Genomic DNA, 14,263 nt, shown 5'->3' with positions numbered 1-14,263 from the left:
AAATGCTGCCTTCTGTTCCAACATTGCTTTAGGCATAGACACAGTGTGACCTGCTCTCTCAAACACACTTCTCTTAGATTTCTGTGGCTGACCTATAACTCCCAATGCCATAAAATGATAAGTGACCTTTCTTTTTCCTCAATAGTATTTTCTAACAATCAATACTTGAGTTTTGATGTGACTAAAGTTTTGGTAATATAGCATTATTTTTGTGATATTTGAATATTTTTCCTCATGTTGTTTAAATGAATGAAAAATTTAAAAAATGAATGTGCTCACATGATACAACTAAGACAGACAACATAAACTTATTGGTGAGTGGAAAAATCATGATTCTTTTACCTCGGAAGAATGCTCTAAGGCTAAGCATGCTTAATTGATAAAAGTTGTAAGAACTTATGCAAAATGCTGGACATAAATCACCCAAGATGTAACTTCAGAGCCATGATCCAATCCTGGGAAAAATTTAAATAACCCTCTATGAATATTGCATCCTGTTAGCATGTCTTTTTTTCTTGCTTTCTACTCCATGGCTTTCAGGAGGCTTCAGCTCCCACATTGCTGTAGGGGGGTGACTTCTGAGGAATCAATGAGTGATTAGAGAGAAAGTTCCTTTTTCTCACTGTGTTCAGTCTTCAGTGTGAGAGATAATTACCTGGGAACTTGGTAACTTAGCCTTATTTCAGTCCCACAATTTTAGATTTAAAAAGCTTTTGTTAAGACTTTAACTCAGAGTCCATAGGTGTCAACCAATTCCTGTACAGTTAGGATAGCCATTCTGAAGCTGTGGAGAGTCATGCTGGATTTTACACTTTCACTATGAATTGCATTTTTTATGAATTTATCCACCACCAAAAGGAATGGAAAAAATCCACAACAGAATTAAGACTAGGAAAACAATTAGCTTTGTATTCTCATTCATGATTCAGGTGTCCAGTGGGGAACTAAAAAGGGTTAACACGATGTGATGTGGAAGGACTGCATGCAGGTAATGGACATTTGAGTCATGAAAGATGATTTAAGATTTTGACTTCTTAATTGTGAAGTACATACCCAAAATGTGTCTCTTTAGCAAGCATCATTCATAGTGCCTTTGGTGTGCGGGCACAGAATACATTTTGGTAAACTCCACATTAGAGAGTAATGTAAGGGCCGTCATAAAAGAGAAGACTCAAGGTATGAATCTGACAGAAGAAAGGAAGACTAAGGATTCCTTAGGGGCAAGCTTTACTTCAGAACGTGTATTTCAGTATTTTATGTGATATGGTGATATAGCAGGCACTCAAATATATTAATAAATTGTTGAAAAGGGCGGAGATAGTTGAGAAATGAAGAAGGCTTTGAATTCAGAGCTAATGACTCTTCCCGGTGTGGTAAATTTTGTTACATCTGTGATTTGATGGACTGGAAATACGAAGTCATTGATACGTGCATGAGTTTCAACTGAAGAAGCCTTAGATGTTTTGAATGCAATCCATATTGGATGTCAGACAGGCTGATGGACATTTTTATATACCTGCTCTCATTGGATGCTTTTATTGTTGGATAAGAGTATGGTTATCTACTGCCAGAAGTTGTAATCTTTTGTCTTCAACAATATGACATTTCAATGCACAATAATACACTTTTCAACCTATTTCAAACTTATCAATTAGTAGCAATTTGTGGAATATAAAAAAGATCACTTATGGTAAGTCCCAGGAGGCTTCTTTTATGGTGAGTTATGGTCAGTACTATAATACTGCTGGTCCTAATGAGCATGAATAGCGTTCTAAAACACAATGAGGTCCCTGCCATATCTTGCTACTGTAGGTGAATTCCCAGACTCAGTCCTGCTTTCTTTTTATTGTATATATGTTGGGGTACCTCTCAAGTTTGCAGTGATGACTTACTTGTAAATCTGGTCTGTTTCCAATTGTTTTTATAGGCACTAAAATTCAAAATATTAGTGAAAAATAAAAAAATAGGAACCTTATTGGAAACCCGTGAGAGGAAGGGGACTAAAAAACAGGGCCAGGTGTTAGAGTTAGAAGAAGAGATATATGAAGATGATGATGGTGAATTAATAAGTGGACCAGAAACACAAGACATCTTTTTCTCACGGCTCCAGAAGGCAAAGGACATAAGTCTCTCAAAGCTGACCGGAGGAGTACTTGCCACCAAAAAGGTGAGAACATGTTTTTTGAGAATCTTACAAGCTATCAAAGCTTTCTAATGTTGTCAGTGGAGAGCTGAAATAATTTTATGTAAGGGAGTCAGCTTCCTCTTAATGAGAACTTGAGTCCAATTTAAAATCTTATCTGAAAGAGGTTGGCAGTGGATAAGAACATTTGAAATCTCTCTCTCTTTCTGAGGTAGCTTTTTCTAAAATGCTTTCGATGGAATAAAGCTCTTAAGTAATAGGCATTTACAGAGTAGAAAGGATGCAGAGGTAAATAACACAATTTCTCTGTCCTGCAGCAGAGACAGAAGCAACAGAGTCAATGTTAATGCTGCACAGTATGGTATGCATTAGTATTACATATAATATTATATTAAAATGCATGCATTGTGTTATATGCTAGTATCCATGAGATGAGATCTTATTTCCTCCCTTGCATGAACAAATCTTAATTGAGGGATGGCTTGATGTAGTGTTTCAAATCAGGTAGCCAGACTTCTTTGTGCATCTTTGGTCCTGCTTTCTCTGTATTTGGGGATGATTAGTGCAAAAATTCAGCTTTGTATACTTTATAGGATCAAACACAGTGCATGCCTATCTAAGAGAGAGACATTTTGTTTTGAATGTCTCCCATGGTCTGTCCATTTGCATCAGTTTGCTGATACTATAGTGGTCAGCTCTGTCTGGGAAGACCTTGTGGAATGATTTGTATTTAAACATGGAGAAGCATTATGCATCTAGGAATCTGTCAATTTCTTCTAGATTTTTCTTTTGAATTTAAGTTTTCAAAGTATTCCTAATAATAATAATAATTCCCTTGTACCTCACCAGACTCTGTTGTAACACCCTCTATGTCTCTAACTTTATTCTTCTGATATCCTCTCTTTTGATTAGTTTGGATAGAGGTTTGTTGATCTGGTTTATTTTTTCAAAGAGCTAACGTTTTGTTTGATGGGTTCTATGTGTCAATTTTTAGTTTCCACTTCATCAAATTCTGTCTTATCTTTTAAATTGACTGGATTTCCATTATTTTTCAGTTGCGGGTCTTTGATATGTGTTTCTATTTTTTATCATCTTAAATTTTTATTTTTTTGTAATTTCATACACAGACACAATATGTTTAGGTCATATCCACTCCGTGTTTCCCTTGCACCTCCTTTCATTGCCCCCACATACACTCCTCCCACTTAGTGAATTCTTCTTCCTCCTCTTCCTCTCCCTCCTCCTTCTTTCCTTCCTTCCCTCTCCTCCTTGTAGTCCAACTAATGCTGCCTGTGTGTTGATCTTGTATGTTCATCTAGTATCTTCATCTATATGCTCATGGGTGTAGAGCAACCTCTCACTGCCACACTGCTGAAGAAAACTGGCTTTCTTTCCTTCCGTGATCCTCCACTGCTAATAGAGCCACAGGTGCTCCTACCCTCTTCTTGGTAGAATTCTGGCCGCCTTGATCTTGTGGGGGGCTTGTGCAGGCAACCACACCTGCTGTGGGTTCGCTGGTGCAGCGGCCGTGCTGTGTCTGGAAAACATTATTTCTCAGCAATGTTCCTGACCTCTGGCTCCTATAATCTTTCTGCTTCCCCTTCTGAAGTGCTCCCTGAGCCTTGCAGAGGGATGATGGAGGCATCCTAGTTTGCTTTGGTCTTCTTTATTTCTTGACACCTACTGTCTTTGAGCTGGGGATCATTATACTACAGGAGAGCAGCCAGGCTCAGGCAAACACTGCATGTTCTTTCTGATATGGAAATCAATATTCAAATTTATGCACATCTACACACACACACACACACACACACACACACACACACACGCACGCACGCGCACGCACACATACGACTCAAAAGTAGGAAGAGGACTACTAAAGAGGATGAAGAAATATAAAGGATTGAAATGGGACTAGGGGAAGATAGTAGAATCCACGTGACATAAAAATTGAGGAGGGGAAGAACAGGAGGCAGCCAGAGGGATCACGGGGAGGGCAGTGTGGGAGATAGATGAGTTTGAGCAAAGTATAATAATACATATGTGTCAGGATGTCATGAAGAAATCTATCATTTATGTACTAACTTAAATACTAATGTGTAGCAGGAGCATGAGTAAGGGCTGTTTTTCACAAACCTGGGAAGTGACTGGGAGAACTGCAGTGGAGGAGCAAATATCTACTACACAACAGAAACTCTCCCCAAATGTCAGAACAAACTGGAGATATATTCGTGATTACAGTTTTTAAATTTGTAAAATTTATGAGAATAAGATGAGATTGGGGGGGTGAGAAAATAGTAAACATTACTATTCTCAGATCTTGAAACATTAACTAGATTTTTAAGTTCAGTCTAGTCCATATGATTATTAAATATTGTGGTCATAAGAACAATCACATTGACTTAGTCCAAAGGATTTTGGGAGAAATAAGCTTAAGAATAAACTGAAATGATCTCTTTAAAAGCATATTTTTGTTATTAGAAAAGGAACTTTTCAAATGATTAGTGTAAAAATGTGAAACCACTGCATTTTATTTTTAGAGCAGGAAGCTAAGAATAGCTCTGGCCTTATCTGATCTTGTCATTTATACTAAAGCCGAGAAGTTCCGGAGCTTACAACATTCAAGACTCTATCAGCAATTTAATGAGAATAATTCTATTGGGGAGTCTCGAGCTCGAAAACTTTCAAAACTGAGAGGTAAATGCTAAAAACTCCAAAGGATAGAGTATTTAAGTTAATTTTATTCACTGCTAGGGGGGTTAACATGGGTTGAGCATATTTATGAATATATATTCTTATTAAATTATTAGGGGTTATATTAAAATTGAAGGGGTTGTATTTTTGAATTGCATTCTTTCACATCACAAAACTTTGCCTTGATTTTTTAGACAAGGTATAATTATGGAGTCCTGGCTGGCCTGAAACACACTGTAGAGCAGGCTGGCCATGAACTCACAGAGACCTACCTACCTCTGCCTACCAAGTGCTGGGATTAAAGGTGTGTCAACATTTTGCTTTAAGTGCCTTCTTTAAGTCATGACATTTGAATTGAGAGTGTGAAGTGTGGACCCTTCTGTGGGCAAATCTGTGGTGAGCAGATGGCACTACGGAGTGCTGAGTGACAGGGCTCACTGTCAAACACTTGGGGTTTCCCTCGGAGAAAGTGTCAGCAGAAGCAGGCTGCAATCCAAGAGTGGCCTGAATTACTGCATGCTTTGGAAAGGTGCATTGCACAGCAGCGGAGGGTCTGATAAATAAAAGATAGAGTACTATTCAATGGTGTGGAATGAAAAAAAAACAGAGTAGAATGGAACAAGAAGGAATATTTTATGAAACCATTAGAGAGAGAGAGAAAGAGAGAGAGAGAGAGAGAGAGAGAGAGAGAGAGAGAGAGAGAGAGAGAGAGAGAGAGAGGAGACTGATATGTATATGTGGATGTATGAACTTGTGATCATGCAGAATCCAGTTGAAGATATAAGGTTCCTACTGTGTCACTCTGCCTGATTCCCTCGAGACAGGATCTCTCACTGAACCTGGAGCTAAGCTGGTAGTCAGCAAGCTTCACTGATCCACCCAGTGCATCCCCATCCTGCCGCAGCGCCGAGGCTACAGGTGCTCATGTAGCCATGCTGGGTTTTTATATGGGCAGTGGGGATGTAAACTTGGGGCTGCATATTTGTTCAGCAGGAACTCTTATCTGCTGACTGATCACCCCAACTTGAGTTGTGTATATGTCTTACTGCACAGTGTGGTCAAGATGACCTACTTTACTAGCTGGCATCTGACACCTCAAACTGTTGGGCAGCTTTTTAGATTTATAAGAACAGGAACTCTGGGCATAGTGGGAGTGGTCACAATTCTCTCACACACACAAACACACATAAACAATTTTAGAAAGTGATTGGGTAAGGGTAAGCCCAGATATAGTGCATAGCATCATAAAGAGAGTAGAACATTTTTCTTGTACCAAAAGTCAGTAATTAAATAATTAATAACAGTGGCAAAGGTTTGACTGCATAGATACCTACTATTACTATATTTATCATTATACACATCACAAAAATAAAATCTGGGAATGTTATCAAAAATGGAATGATTTTCACATTATTCCAGTTAAGTTTTTTTTAAAAAGGCAACCAGTAAAAGGGAATACATAACATAAATCCATTTGAAAAATTAGCATATAGATAGAAAAGAATGGAAAGAAACACACCATTCAGTTATTGGTAATTCTTAATTGAGTGATGAGATTGTATGTAGTTTTGTTTCCTCTTTTTTTTATTTGATTTCCATATGTTTCTAGGAAGACTATGAAGTGCGTTTGTAATAAATTATGTGTAATTTCTGGTGGCAAATTTCAGAAACAACACAGGGATACCACATTACAAGACTGTGTTAGCTATTTTTCTCATTGTCATAACCAAGTGCCTGACAAGCAGCAACTTCAGGAAGGAAGCTGAGGTGACTCACAGTTTGAGGAAACATAGTCCATCCTGGCCTTGAAAGTATGATGGCTATAATTCCATGGTGGTGGGTGCATGAAGCAGCTGCTTGCTCACATCTCTTTAGATAAGGAAGCAAGAGAGATGGATGTTTGTGATCAATTGACTTTCCTCATTTCTCCTTTTTATTAACAATGCAAGAACCTAGTCCATGGATTGATGCCACCCATATTAAGGGGATCTTTCTCAGTTAATCCTCTGTAGAAATACCCTCATGGGCACACATGTAGTTGTGCCTCACTGATGCCTGGGTGTTTCTTAATCCAATCATGTTAACACTCTGAGTTTATCATTACTGAAGCCTTAGTTATCATTCATGTGTCACTATGTAGATGGTAAGCTCTAGGTCCCAAGTGTGCATATTGTGTTTACAGATAGACTTTCTTCAGAGAACAGAAGGGAGCATGATTTCAAAACAACATTTGGCTTTTAAATTAGCAATACTTCTTAAAGAATAATATTTAGGACAAGGAGGAAAGAGTTCTGTCCCATTAGCAAATACCATGGGCTATACATAGCAACCATTTCCCTCAATGTTGATTGTCATACTGTCAGAAATGGTTGTGGCAGTGAGATCTGTTCAGTGAAAGAAGCAAAATCTTGAAGAAAACATGGCATCTGTGTTAAAAAAAAAAAACTAAAGGGATGTCAGTCAAATGGTAAAGGATGCAAATTAGTTTTTAATCCCAAGCCACTAATGGTATAGACAAGCAGAAATACACAGAGTACATATTGGTTACATATGCATGCATACATACATATGTACATATTACAAGCAAGTAGATAGCCCAGCAACAGAGATATGAGATATAAAATGGAAGGTTGAAAGCAGAGATTGGATACACTTGAAAAGAAAGATGCTGGACCAGAGGTCTGGGGACTAAGCCAATAACTCGATGGTCCCTCCAAAGTCTATAATTATGTGAAAAGATCGCTAAATTAATTTAACTAGAAACACACAGCCTTGTATGACTTACATGTGAGTCCATCTCAATATGAAAATTGAGGGTAAAAAAACCAAATTGGTAAATGTGCTACTTAAAAAAATTTATTTTGGAATTGTGTTTATTCTTGTATTAATGTGGAATTAATTTGGATGTGTAAAAGTGAAATAGTTCAAGTATATAGTCAATGTACATAAATTATTCCATGAAGTTATTATAAAATATTATGAATTATTCTACAAGCATAAATGTATGGGATTCTCTTTTATTTTGTGATAATTTTTTTTTGTCAAGGACATGCAAAGAATTGTTTCACACATATGAGTAATATACAAAAATAGCTTGTTTCACTGATTACAAATGCTTCACAAAGTTGTATTACTTTTTTCTTCTTTTAGCACATGAATTCATTCTCCACACCAGGACATTCATTACCAGAGTTTACCCAAAACTTATGAGAGCAGACTCTTCTAATTTTAACCCTCAAGAGTTTTGGAATGTAGGCTGTCAGATGGGTATGTTACATAGGATAATGAGCTATCTGCAAATGTAAGTAGAAATTAACTCATTGTGTGAGTTAATGGACATTTCTGGAAAAGTTTTGGTTCTGGAAGTGGGATCAGGCACTCATGGTAAGTCACTGGTTTCTAGAGCTTAAGTTTTCCCGAAATGACTAGAGAAGGTTGGAAGTTTTAGACTAATTCACAAGGACTTGATACTGGAACATGTATGCTTGAGGGACAGGAAGACCAGAGGGACAGGAGGGGAATTGAAGACCAGGTGCCTTGCTTGAGTTAAGTTCGAGCCCTCTTCAAGCCAAGTATCTTCCATCATTTCACTTTTGTGGGAGCTTTGATATTCATAGCCTCAAAAGGTGAGTAGGGTCACTGGGCTGGTTATTTTTCCATTCCAGATTTGCCTTGTTCCTAACCAAAGAGCAGGCATGGCACCAGCACTAACCACTCAGTGTCATTGTCACTGATCACTCTTCATTTCCTGGACTGTGGAGAGGTGCACATGTAGGCCTAAGGAGATGGGGAGTGGGGTCAGATGCAATGTGGAGGGCTTGAGGAAGGACTGTGTACCAGGACCACTTTTTAGGCACTATATATACTCACCTTCTTAGAAAACATATCCACCTCTTGGACCTGGATATTTGTGATACAGTTGGTGCCTTCTCTTCTTTAATAGTATATACCAGTACTGATGAGTGAATTTAAGGCCCCACACAGGTTAAGAAAACACTCTACCCCTTTGTCAGAGCCCCAGCCTTATTTTCTTTATTTTTATATTTAATGAATGTTATCTGACACACACATTGCTTTTCTGTAATCCATACTGAATGCCACTTTTATTTCCTTATTCCAAGCTGTCTAGTAGATGGATATCATGAGGCATGCATGTAATCTCAGTACTGGGGAAAAGGGAGGCAAGGGCTTTGGGAGTTCAAGGTCTTCCTCTCTTACATGGAGAGTTTGAGGCCAGCCTGGGCTATATGATACTCTGTCTCAAAAACTAGCCCTCCAACCAACAACTATATAATAATTTAATTTACAAATTAAATGTGACAATTCACAGATGCACACTAACATAGGCAAGTGTCTTAGTTAGGGTTTCTATTGCTGTGAAGAGACATGTGAAGAGACTATGACTACTGCAACTCTTATGAAAGAGTTTAATTGAGGCTGGCCTACAGTTCAGAGATTTAGTCCTTTATCATCATGTCAGGAAGCATGGCAGCATGCATGCAGACATGATCTCGGAGAGGTAGCTGAGAGTTCTACATCTGGATCCTCAGACAGCAGGAAGAGAGAGAGACACTGGGTCTGTCTTGAGTAATTTAAGCCTCAAAGCCTACCCTCAGTGACACACTTCTTCCAACAAGGCCACACCTCCTAATAGTGTCACTCCCTATGGGCCTATGGAGACCATTTTCATTCAAATTACCAGAGTAAGACAGCAATAAAATATTTAAGAACCATGAATTATTAGAGGAATGATCCATATTCTTGGAATACATGAAGATAAGCAGTGTGTGATGATTTTGACACACCACTGAACTGAGTCTTTTTAACTGCACTCCCTGTTTCCTGACAACATACTTTTTTTTATCACAGTGGCCTTGAATTTCCAAACCCCTGGACTGCCTATGGATTTGCAGAATGGGAAATTTTTGGATAATGGAGGCTCTGGATACATTTTGAAGCCAGACTTTCTAAGAGATGCAACCCTGAGCTTTAACCCAAATGAAGCAACAGGAAATGGCCGCCCAATTACCCTCACAATACGAGTAAGATGAATGCCTTGTTCTGTATTTGCTGGTTGTTACATAAACTAGATAGTGTACATTAATATTTCAATCCTACTGATCTGCTCTAATGCCTCTTAAATTCCTGTTAATCTTTTTAGACACAATTAATGGATGCCGTTTTAGCATCTTTTCCTGTTGTCTGAAAAATGTCGTTCTGTGCATTTTCACATGAATGATTTTCTGCCAGGGAATAGAAATATTGAGGCTAAAACCTTTTCCTCCGAGAGATCTATTTATATTATTCCATTGTATTTCGCCATTTAGCACTGTGATGGAGTGGTTTGATTTCTGCCCGCTGATGACCTTGTGGACATGCGACTTTTTGTCCCTTAAGTTTAAAGAATTTCACCAGCACATTCTAGGAGCTATTTCCTTCTCATTAATCTCTTACTTCTGTGGTGCAGTATTCTTTCCCCACTAGTCTCTGAACTCTGTTTGATTGCAAATAAAGGAAGGTATGTATATACTTTCTTCTGTACCCATCCATACAAGGATGTCTATTAATGTGTTACAAGCTTAGAATGTTCTTGATTTTTTCCCTGTAGTTTGGGAGAGCTTTAACATTTATTCCCTAAATAGATGATTCAAAAATCTAGATTTAATATTTAGATTTATTTATTTAGTTTTTTTTTTTTTTTTTTTTGTGTGTGTGTGTGTGTGTGTGTGTGTGTGTGTGTGTGTGTGTGTGTGTACCTGGGGAGTTCAGAAGAGAGCATCAGATCCTCCTGGATCTGGAGGTACAGCTGGTTGTGAACTGCCCATTGTGGGTGCTAGAAACTGGACTCTTGTCCTCAGCAGTGCATGCTCTTAACTTCGGAGCCATCCTCTCAGAATCCTGTATCTGAATTTATTTTCGTTTTTAATATAGATGTGCATTTTCTCCTGCACTTTTGGTCTCCAGTTGCCAGTTACCTCAGGTTGCTTCCTTTTTTGTCTCTAGCTGCATCCTGCCCCTTCCTGTTTCCCTGCCTCATTATTTCGTCTCTTGCTTTATTGCTTCCTATACAATTTCCTTGAGAGCAAAAGCAGCTGTCTCCATTAGCACAGACTTTTCTTCATTCTCTATGACCTAAATTCAGTGTTTATTTACTTTGTAAAATGTCACAGAACCTTTACAGAGCCTGGTTGCATTTTTCTCTCCACTTAGTTTCAAGCCACTCCTTTGGGTTGTACCTCTACCTAGAAAGTCTGCAACTGGAGGATTTGTCAGCTAAGGAACTGGGTCCGTGTGGCCTCTGCAGAGTGGCTCCTTCTGTTTCACCAGTTGCTCCTACAACCATAGGACCCATCTCAGATGCTCTTCTGGAATTCGGGTCAGCGGTCTTGCTGTTTCCAGCCATATGGTCTATGCTGGGATTATGCCAGCTGCTGAGTGGCTTCTCGATCTCCACTCTCGGCTGCGGTGCCTGAAACCCCAGAGTCCCCAGAATATGCTTCCCTGCAGTTTTTGTGTTATCTCTGTCTACATTGTCAGGACTCGGGGGCCCACTCTCCCTGCTTTCAGGCCCGAGCCATTTAATCCCAGTGAAGAACAGGCATCAGGGGGAAGTTTATGCTACTTTCCAAAACCAGTTTTGACAGGAGACTAGAGCAAAGATGGCCAGGGAGGAAACTCTTTGGGGCTGGTAGGAAGCAGCTGGGGAGGGACACAGCTGGCTCTGCCCCTGCTGTTAGGATGCTGTGACACTATAACCTAGTCAAAGTAGAAACCTAGAAATCATACAGCAGGTACCCCAAGTATTGGCTAGCTGACACTTTTTCTGGCATCTGGGGAAGTACTATTAACCACTGGGCTTTTTTTTTTTAAACAAGGGGATCATCATATTAGCCTCCTTTCTGAATCTTTTAAGTAGTTGATTCAGTGGGAAAGGTGGATTAGCCACTCCTAAGAGCCCTTCATAGCACACTCAAGTGCTTGTCTAGCACTGAATTCTTTGTCTGTCTGCCACGGGAATCTGTTTCACTTTCATTGATGGATTCCTTTTTCTATTCCTACTCCTAAAATATTTATATTGAATAAAGCTTTTATCTAACCCTTGTTCCAAACTAATGACTCTTTTCAAATTCTCTTATGCAGTGGTTCATGATTTTAAGCACCAATAAGGCTCAAATTTTTAACCTGATCTCATTTTTTTTAAAAGCATGTTTTAAACAGTCTAGCAAGCATCCACACTCTTAAATCAGTAAGTAGTCTGTCAAACTTAAAAACTTTAAACCCGAACATCCCTTCCTAGTCAATCTACCTTTAAATATTTTATTGACATGTCAATGAATGGCACCATTCACCTGACCAGCTCAGACCAGAAAACAGGATGGTATTATACATCTCCCTCACTTCCTATGTCATCCATTTTAAAAATCTATCCAGCCCACTACATGTCTTCATTATCCATTCCCGTAGTCTACAATTGCTGCTGTCCTGTTTCAGGAATTCATTATCCATCACTAGGTCTCTTCTTTTGGCTTTTTAAATATGTCCAATCAGCCTATATGATGGTTAGTTTTAACTGTCAACTTGACCTAGTCTGGAACCACCAGGGAAGACAGTCTCCGTGAGAGACTGGATTAGGTTGGTCTGTGGGCATGTCTACAAGAGATTTTCTTTTAAAAATATTTTATTACTTTATGTTTATGGGTATTTTGCCTGTGTATATGTTTATGTACCTTGTGCATGCCTGGTGCCCATGGAGGCTAGAAGAGGGTGTTGGATCCTTGGGAGCTGGAGTTACAGAAGGTTGTAAGCTGCCAAGTGAGTATTGGGAATCTAACTCTGTTTCACTGGAAGAGCAGCAAGTGCTCTTAACCACTGACCCATGTCTTGAAATGTGGCGGCATGTGTGTGGGTTCATGCGGATCCATAGAAAGAAAACACAGAGGAACCTTAAGAATGAATTTAGCCTTTTGCAGTTGCAGGGGGATCCAGTCTCTAAAAACCGATGCACTTTCCTTTTGCCCAGGGCAATTTTATTTTTCTCAATATTTACATTTTAGCCACTTGATTTCCATATGTTCAAAACAACCTGAAAGAAGCTCCCAAAAATACAATGCCAAGTGCAAATTCCTGGATTCATTAGGTACCACCATTTTCCAGGTTTCCTGAACCAAATTTTGCACAGGCCTTTGTATCCTTAGGAGACTCTGAGACAAGATTCACATAGGGCAACAAGAGAAACAAAAGGTGTCTGCTAAACAAAAGATGGACTAGGGCTAGGTGCTGCTCTCTGGAGCCCAGGCCAGGTGTAGCTCAGTGGGAATGCAGCCACAAACCCATCTCTCTAGTTCCAAGTAAGAGATTGTCTTATTGGGTTAAATGGTCTGGGGAGACCCAGCCTGAAAGTGTGTGGCACCATTCCCTAAGTTTGGGTCCTGGGATGTATAAAAGAAGGTAAGCTGAGCAGCAAGCTTGCATGAATTGATTCTCTTTGCTCTTAACTGTGGATGTGACCAGTTCCTTCATGTTCCTGCCTTGAATTCCTCACGATGATGATGAACTGTAAGCTGAACAAGCATTTCTTCTCTTCTTCCTCCTCCTCCTCCTTCTTCTTCTCCCTCTTTCTCCTCCTCCTCTTCTTCTTCATCCTCCTCCTCCTTTTTGAGACAGGGTTTTTCTGTGTGACAGCCAGAACTGGAACTTGATTTGTAGACCAGGCTGGCCTTGAATTCACTGGGATCTGCCTGCTTCTGTCCCCCTCCTTCCCAAGAGCTAGGAGTATTTCTTCTTTAAGGTTACTTTTGTCAGGGTATTCTATCACAATACAGAAACTAAACTAAAACAGCCTGTTCCCATCCTCCTAGCCACTCTTCTTTATGTTAAAAAGAAAACTAGGTTTTTCTGCAATGATGATCTCATTAGGACTTAACATTCCTTTCTGTCTAGCAGTTACTTTCCTGGTCAAGGCTTGGCTTACTTCTCCCTACCCATGTTTCACCATGTCCAGCCTTAACTTAGTCTATAGCCATGCCCAGGATTTACTTCCTTGAATTGCAATCTTTTTTTTCCTTTATAATTCACTTTTCTGCCTCTCTGTGTCTCTGTCTCTCTCTCCACTCTTTGTCTCTGTCCATGTCTCTGTCTCTCTGTCTCTCTCTCTGTGTCTTTAGATAAGATCTTACTCTGTAACCATAGCTACCTTGGAATTTGCTATCTAGGCTAACAAGCTGGCCTTGAACTCATAGAGATTTGTCTGCTTCTTCCTCTTGAGTGCTGGGATTAAATTTAGATAACATGACCTGACTGACTCACAACTTAAAAAATCATTACTTTCTGGAAACCTTTTTTTTTTCTTGGTTGTCCTCCTCTTTTTTTCTTTCCCCCCTCTCTTTCTTTCTTTTCTTTCTAGTTTCCTTCTGTTTTTCTGTCCCA

General features: G+C 39.3%; 1 protein-coding gene across 3 annotated transcripts in view; it reads left to right on the top strand.

The window, feature by feature from the left end:
- Plcz1 (phospholipase C zeta 1) overlaps positions 1-14,263 on the top strand; it is a 46,955-nt gene that overhangs the window by 23,115 nt on the left and 9,577 nt on the right. For all 3 annotated transcript variants that reach the window (XM_076568130.1, XM_076568131.1, XM_042274214.2), the window contains 4 exons: positions 1,928-2,167; positions 4,684-4,840; positions 7,988-8,104; positions 9,707-9,879. In XM_076568130.1, coding sequence (XP_076424245.1) covers positions 1,928-2,167; positions 4,684-4,840; positions 7,988-8,104; positions 9,707-9,879 — 687 coding nt within the window. The remainder of the gene's footprint in view (positions 1-1,927; positions 2,168-4,683; positions 4,841-7,987; positions 8,105-9,706; positions 9,880-14,263) is intronic.

The sequence above is a fragment of the Peromyscus maniculatus genome, chromosome 3 (genome assembly GCF_049852395.1).
Source record: "Peromyscus maniculatus bairdii isolate BWxNUB_F1_BW_parent chromosome 3, HU_Pman_BW_mat_3.1, whole genome shotgun sequence".
Lineage (NCBI taxonomy): Eukaryota > Metazoa > Chordata > Mammalia > Rodentia > Cricetidae > Peromyscus > Peromyscus maniculatus.
Note: the sequence above shows the minus strand (reverse complement) of the source record. Positions and strands in the feature narration are given on the sequence as shown.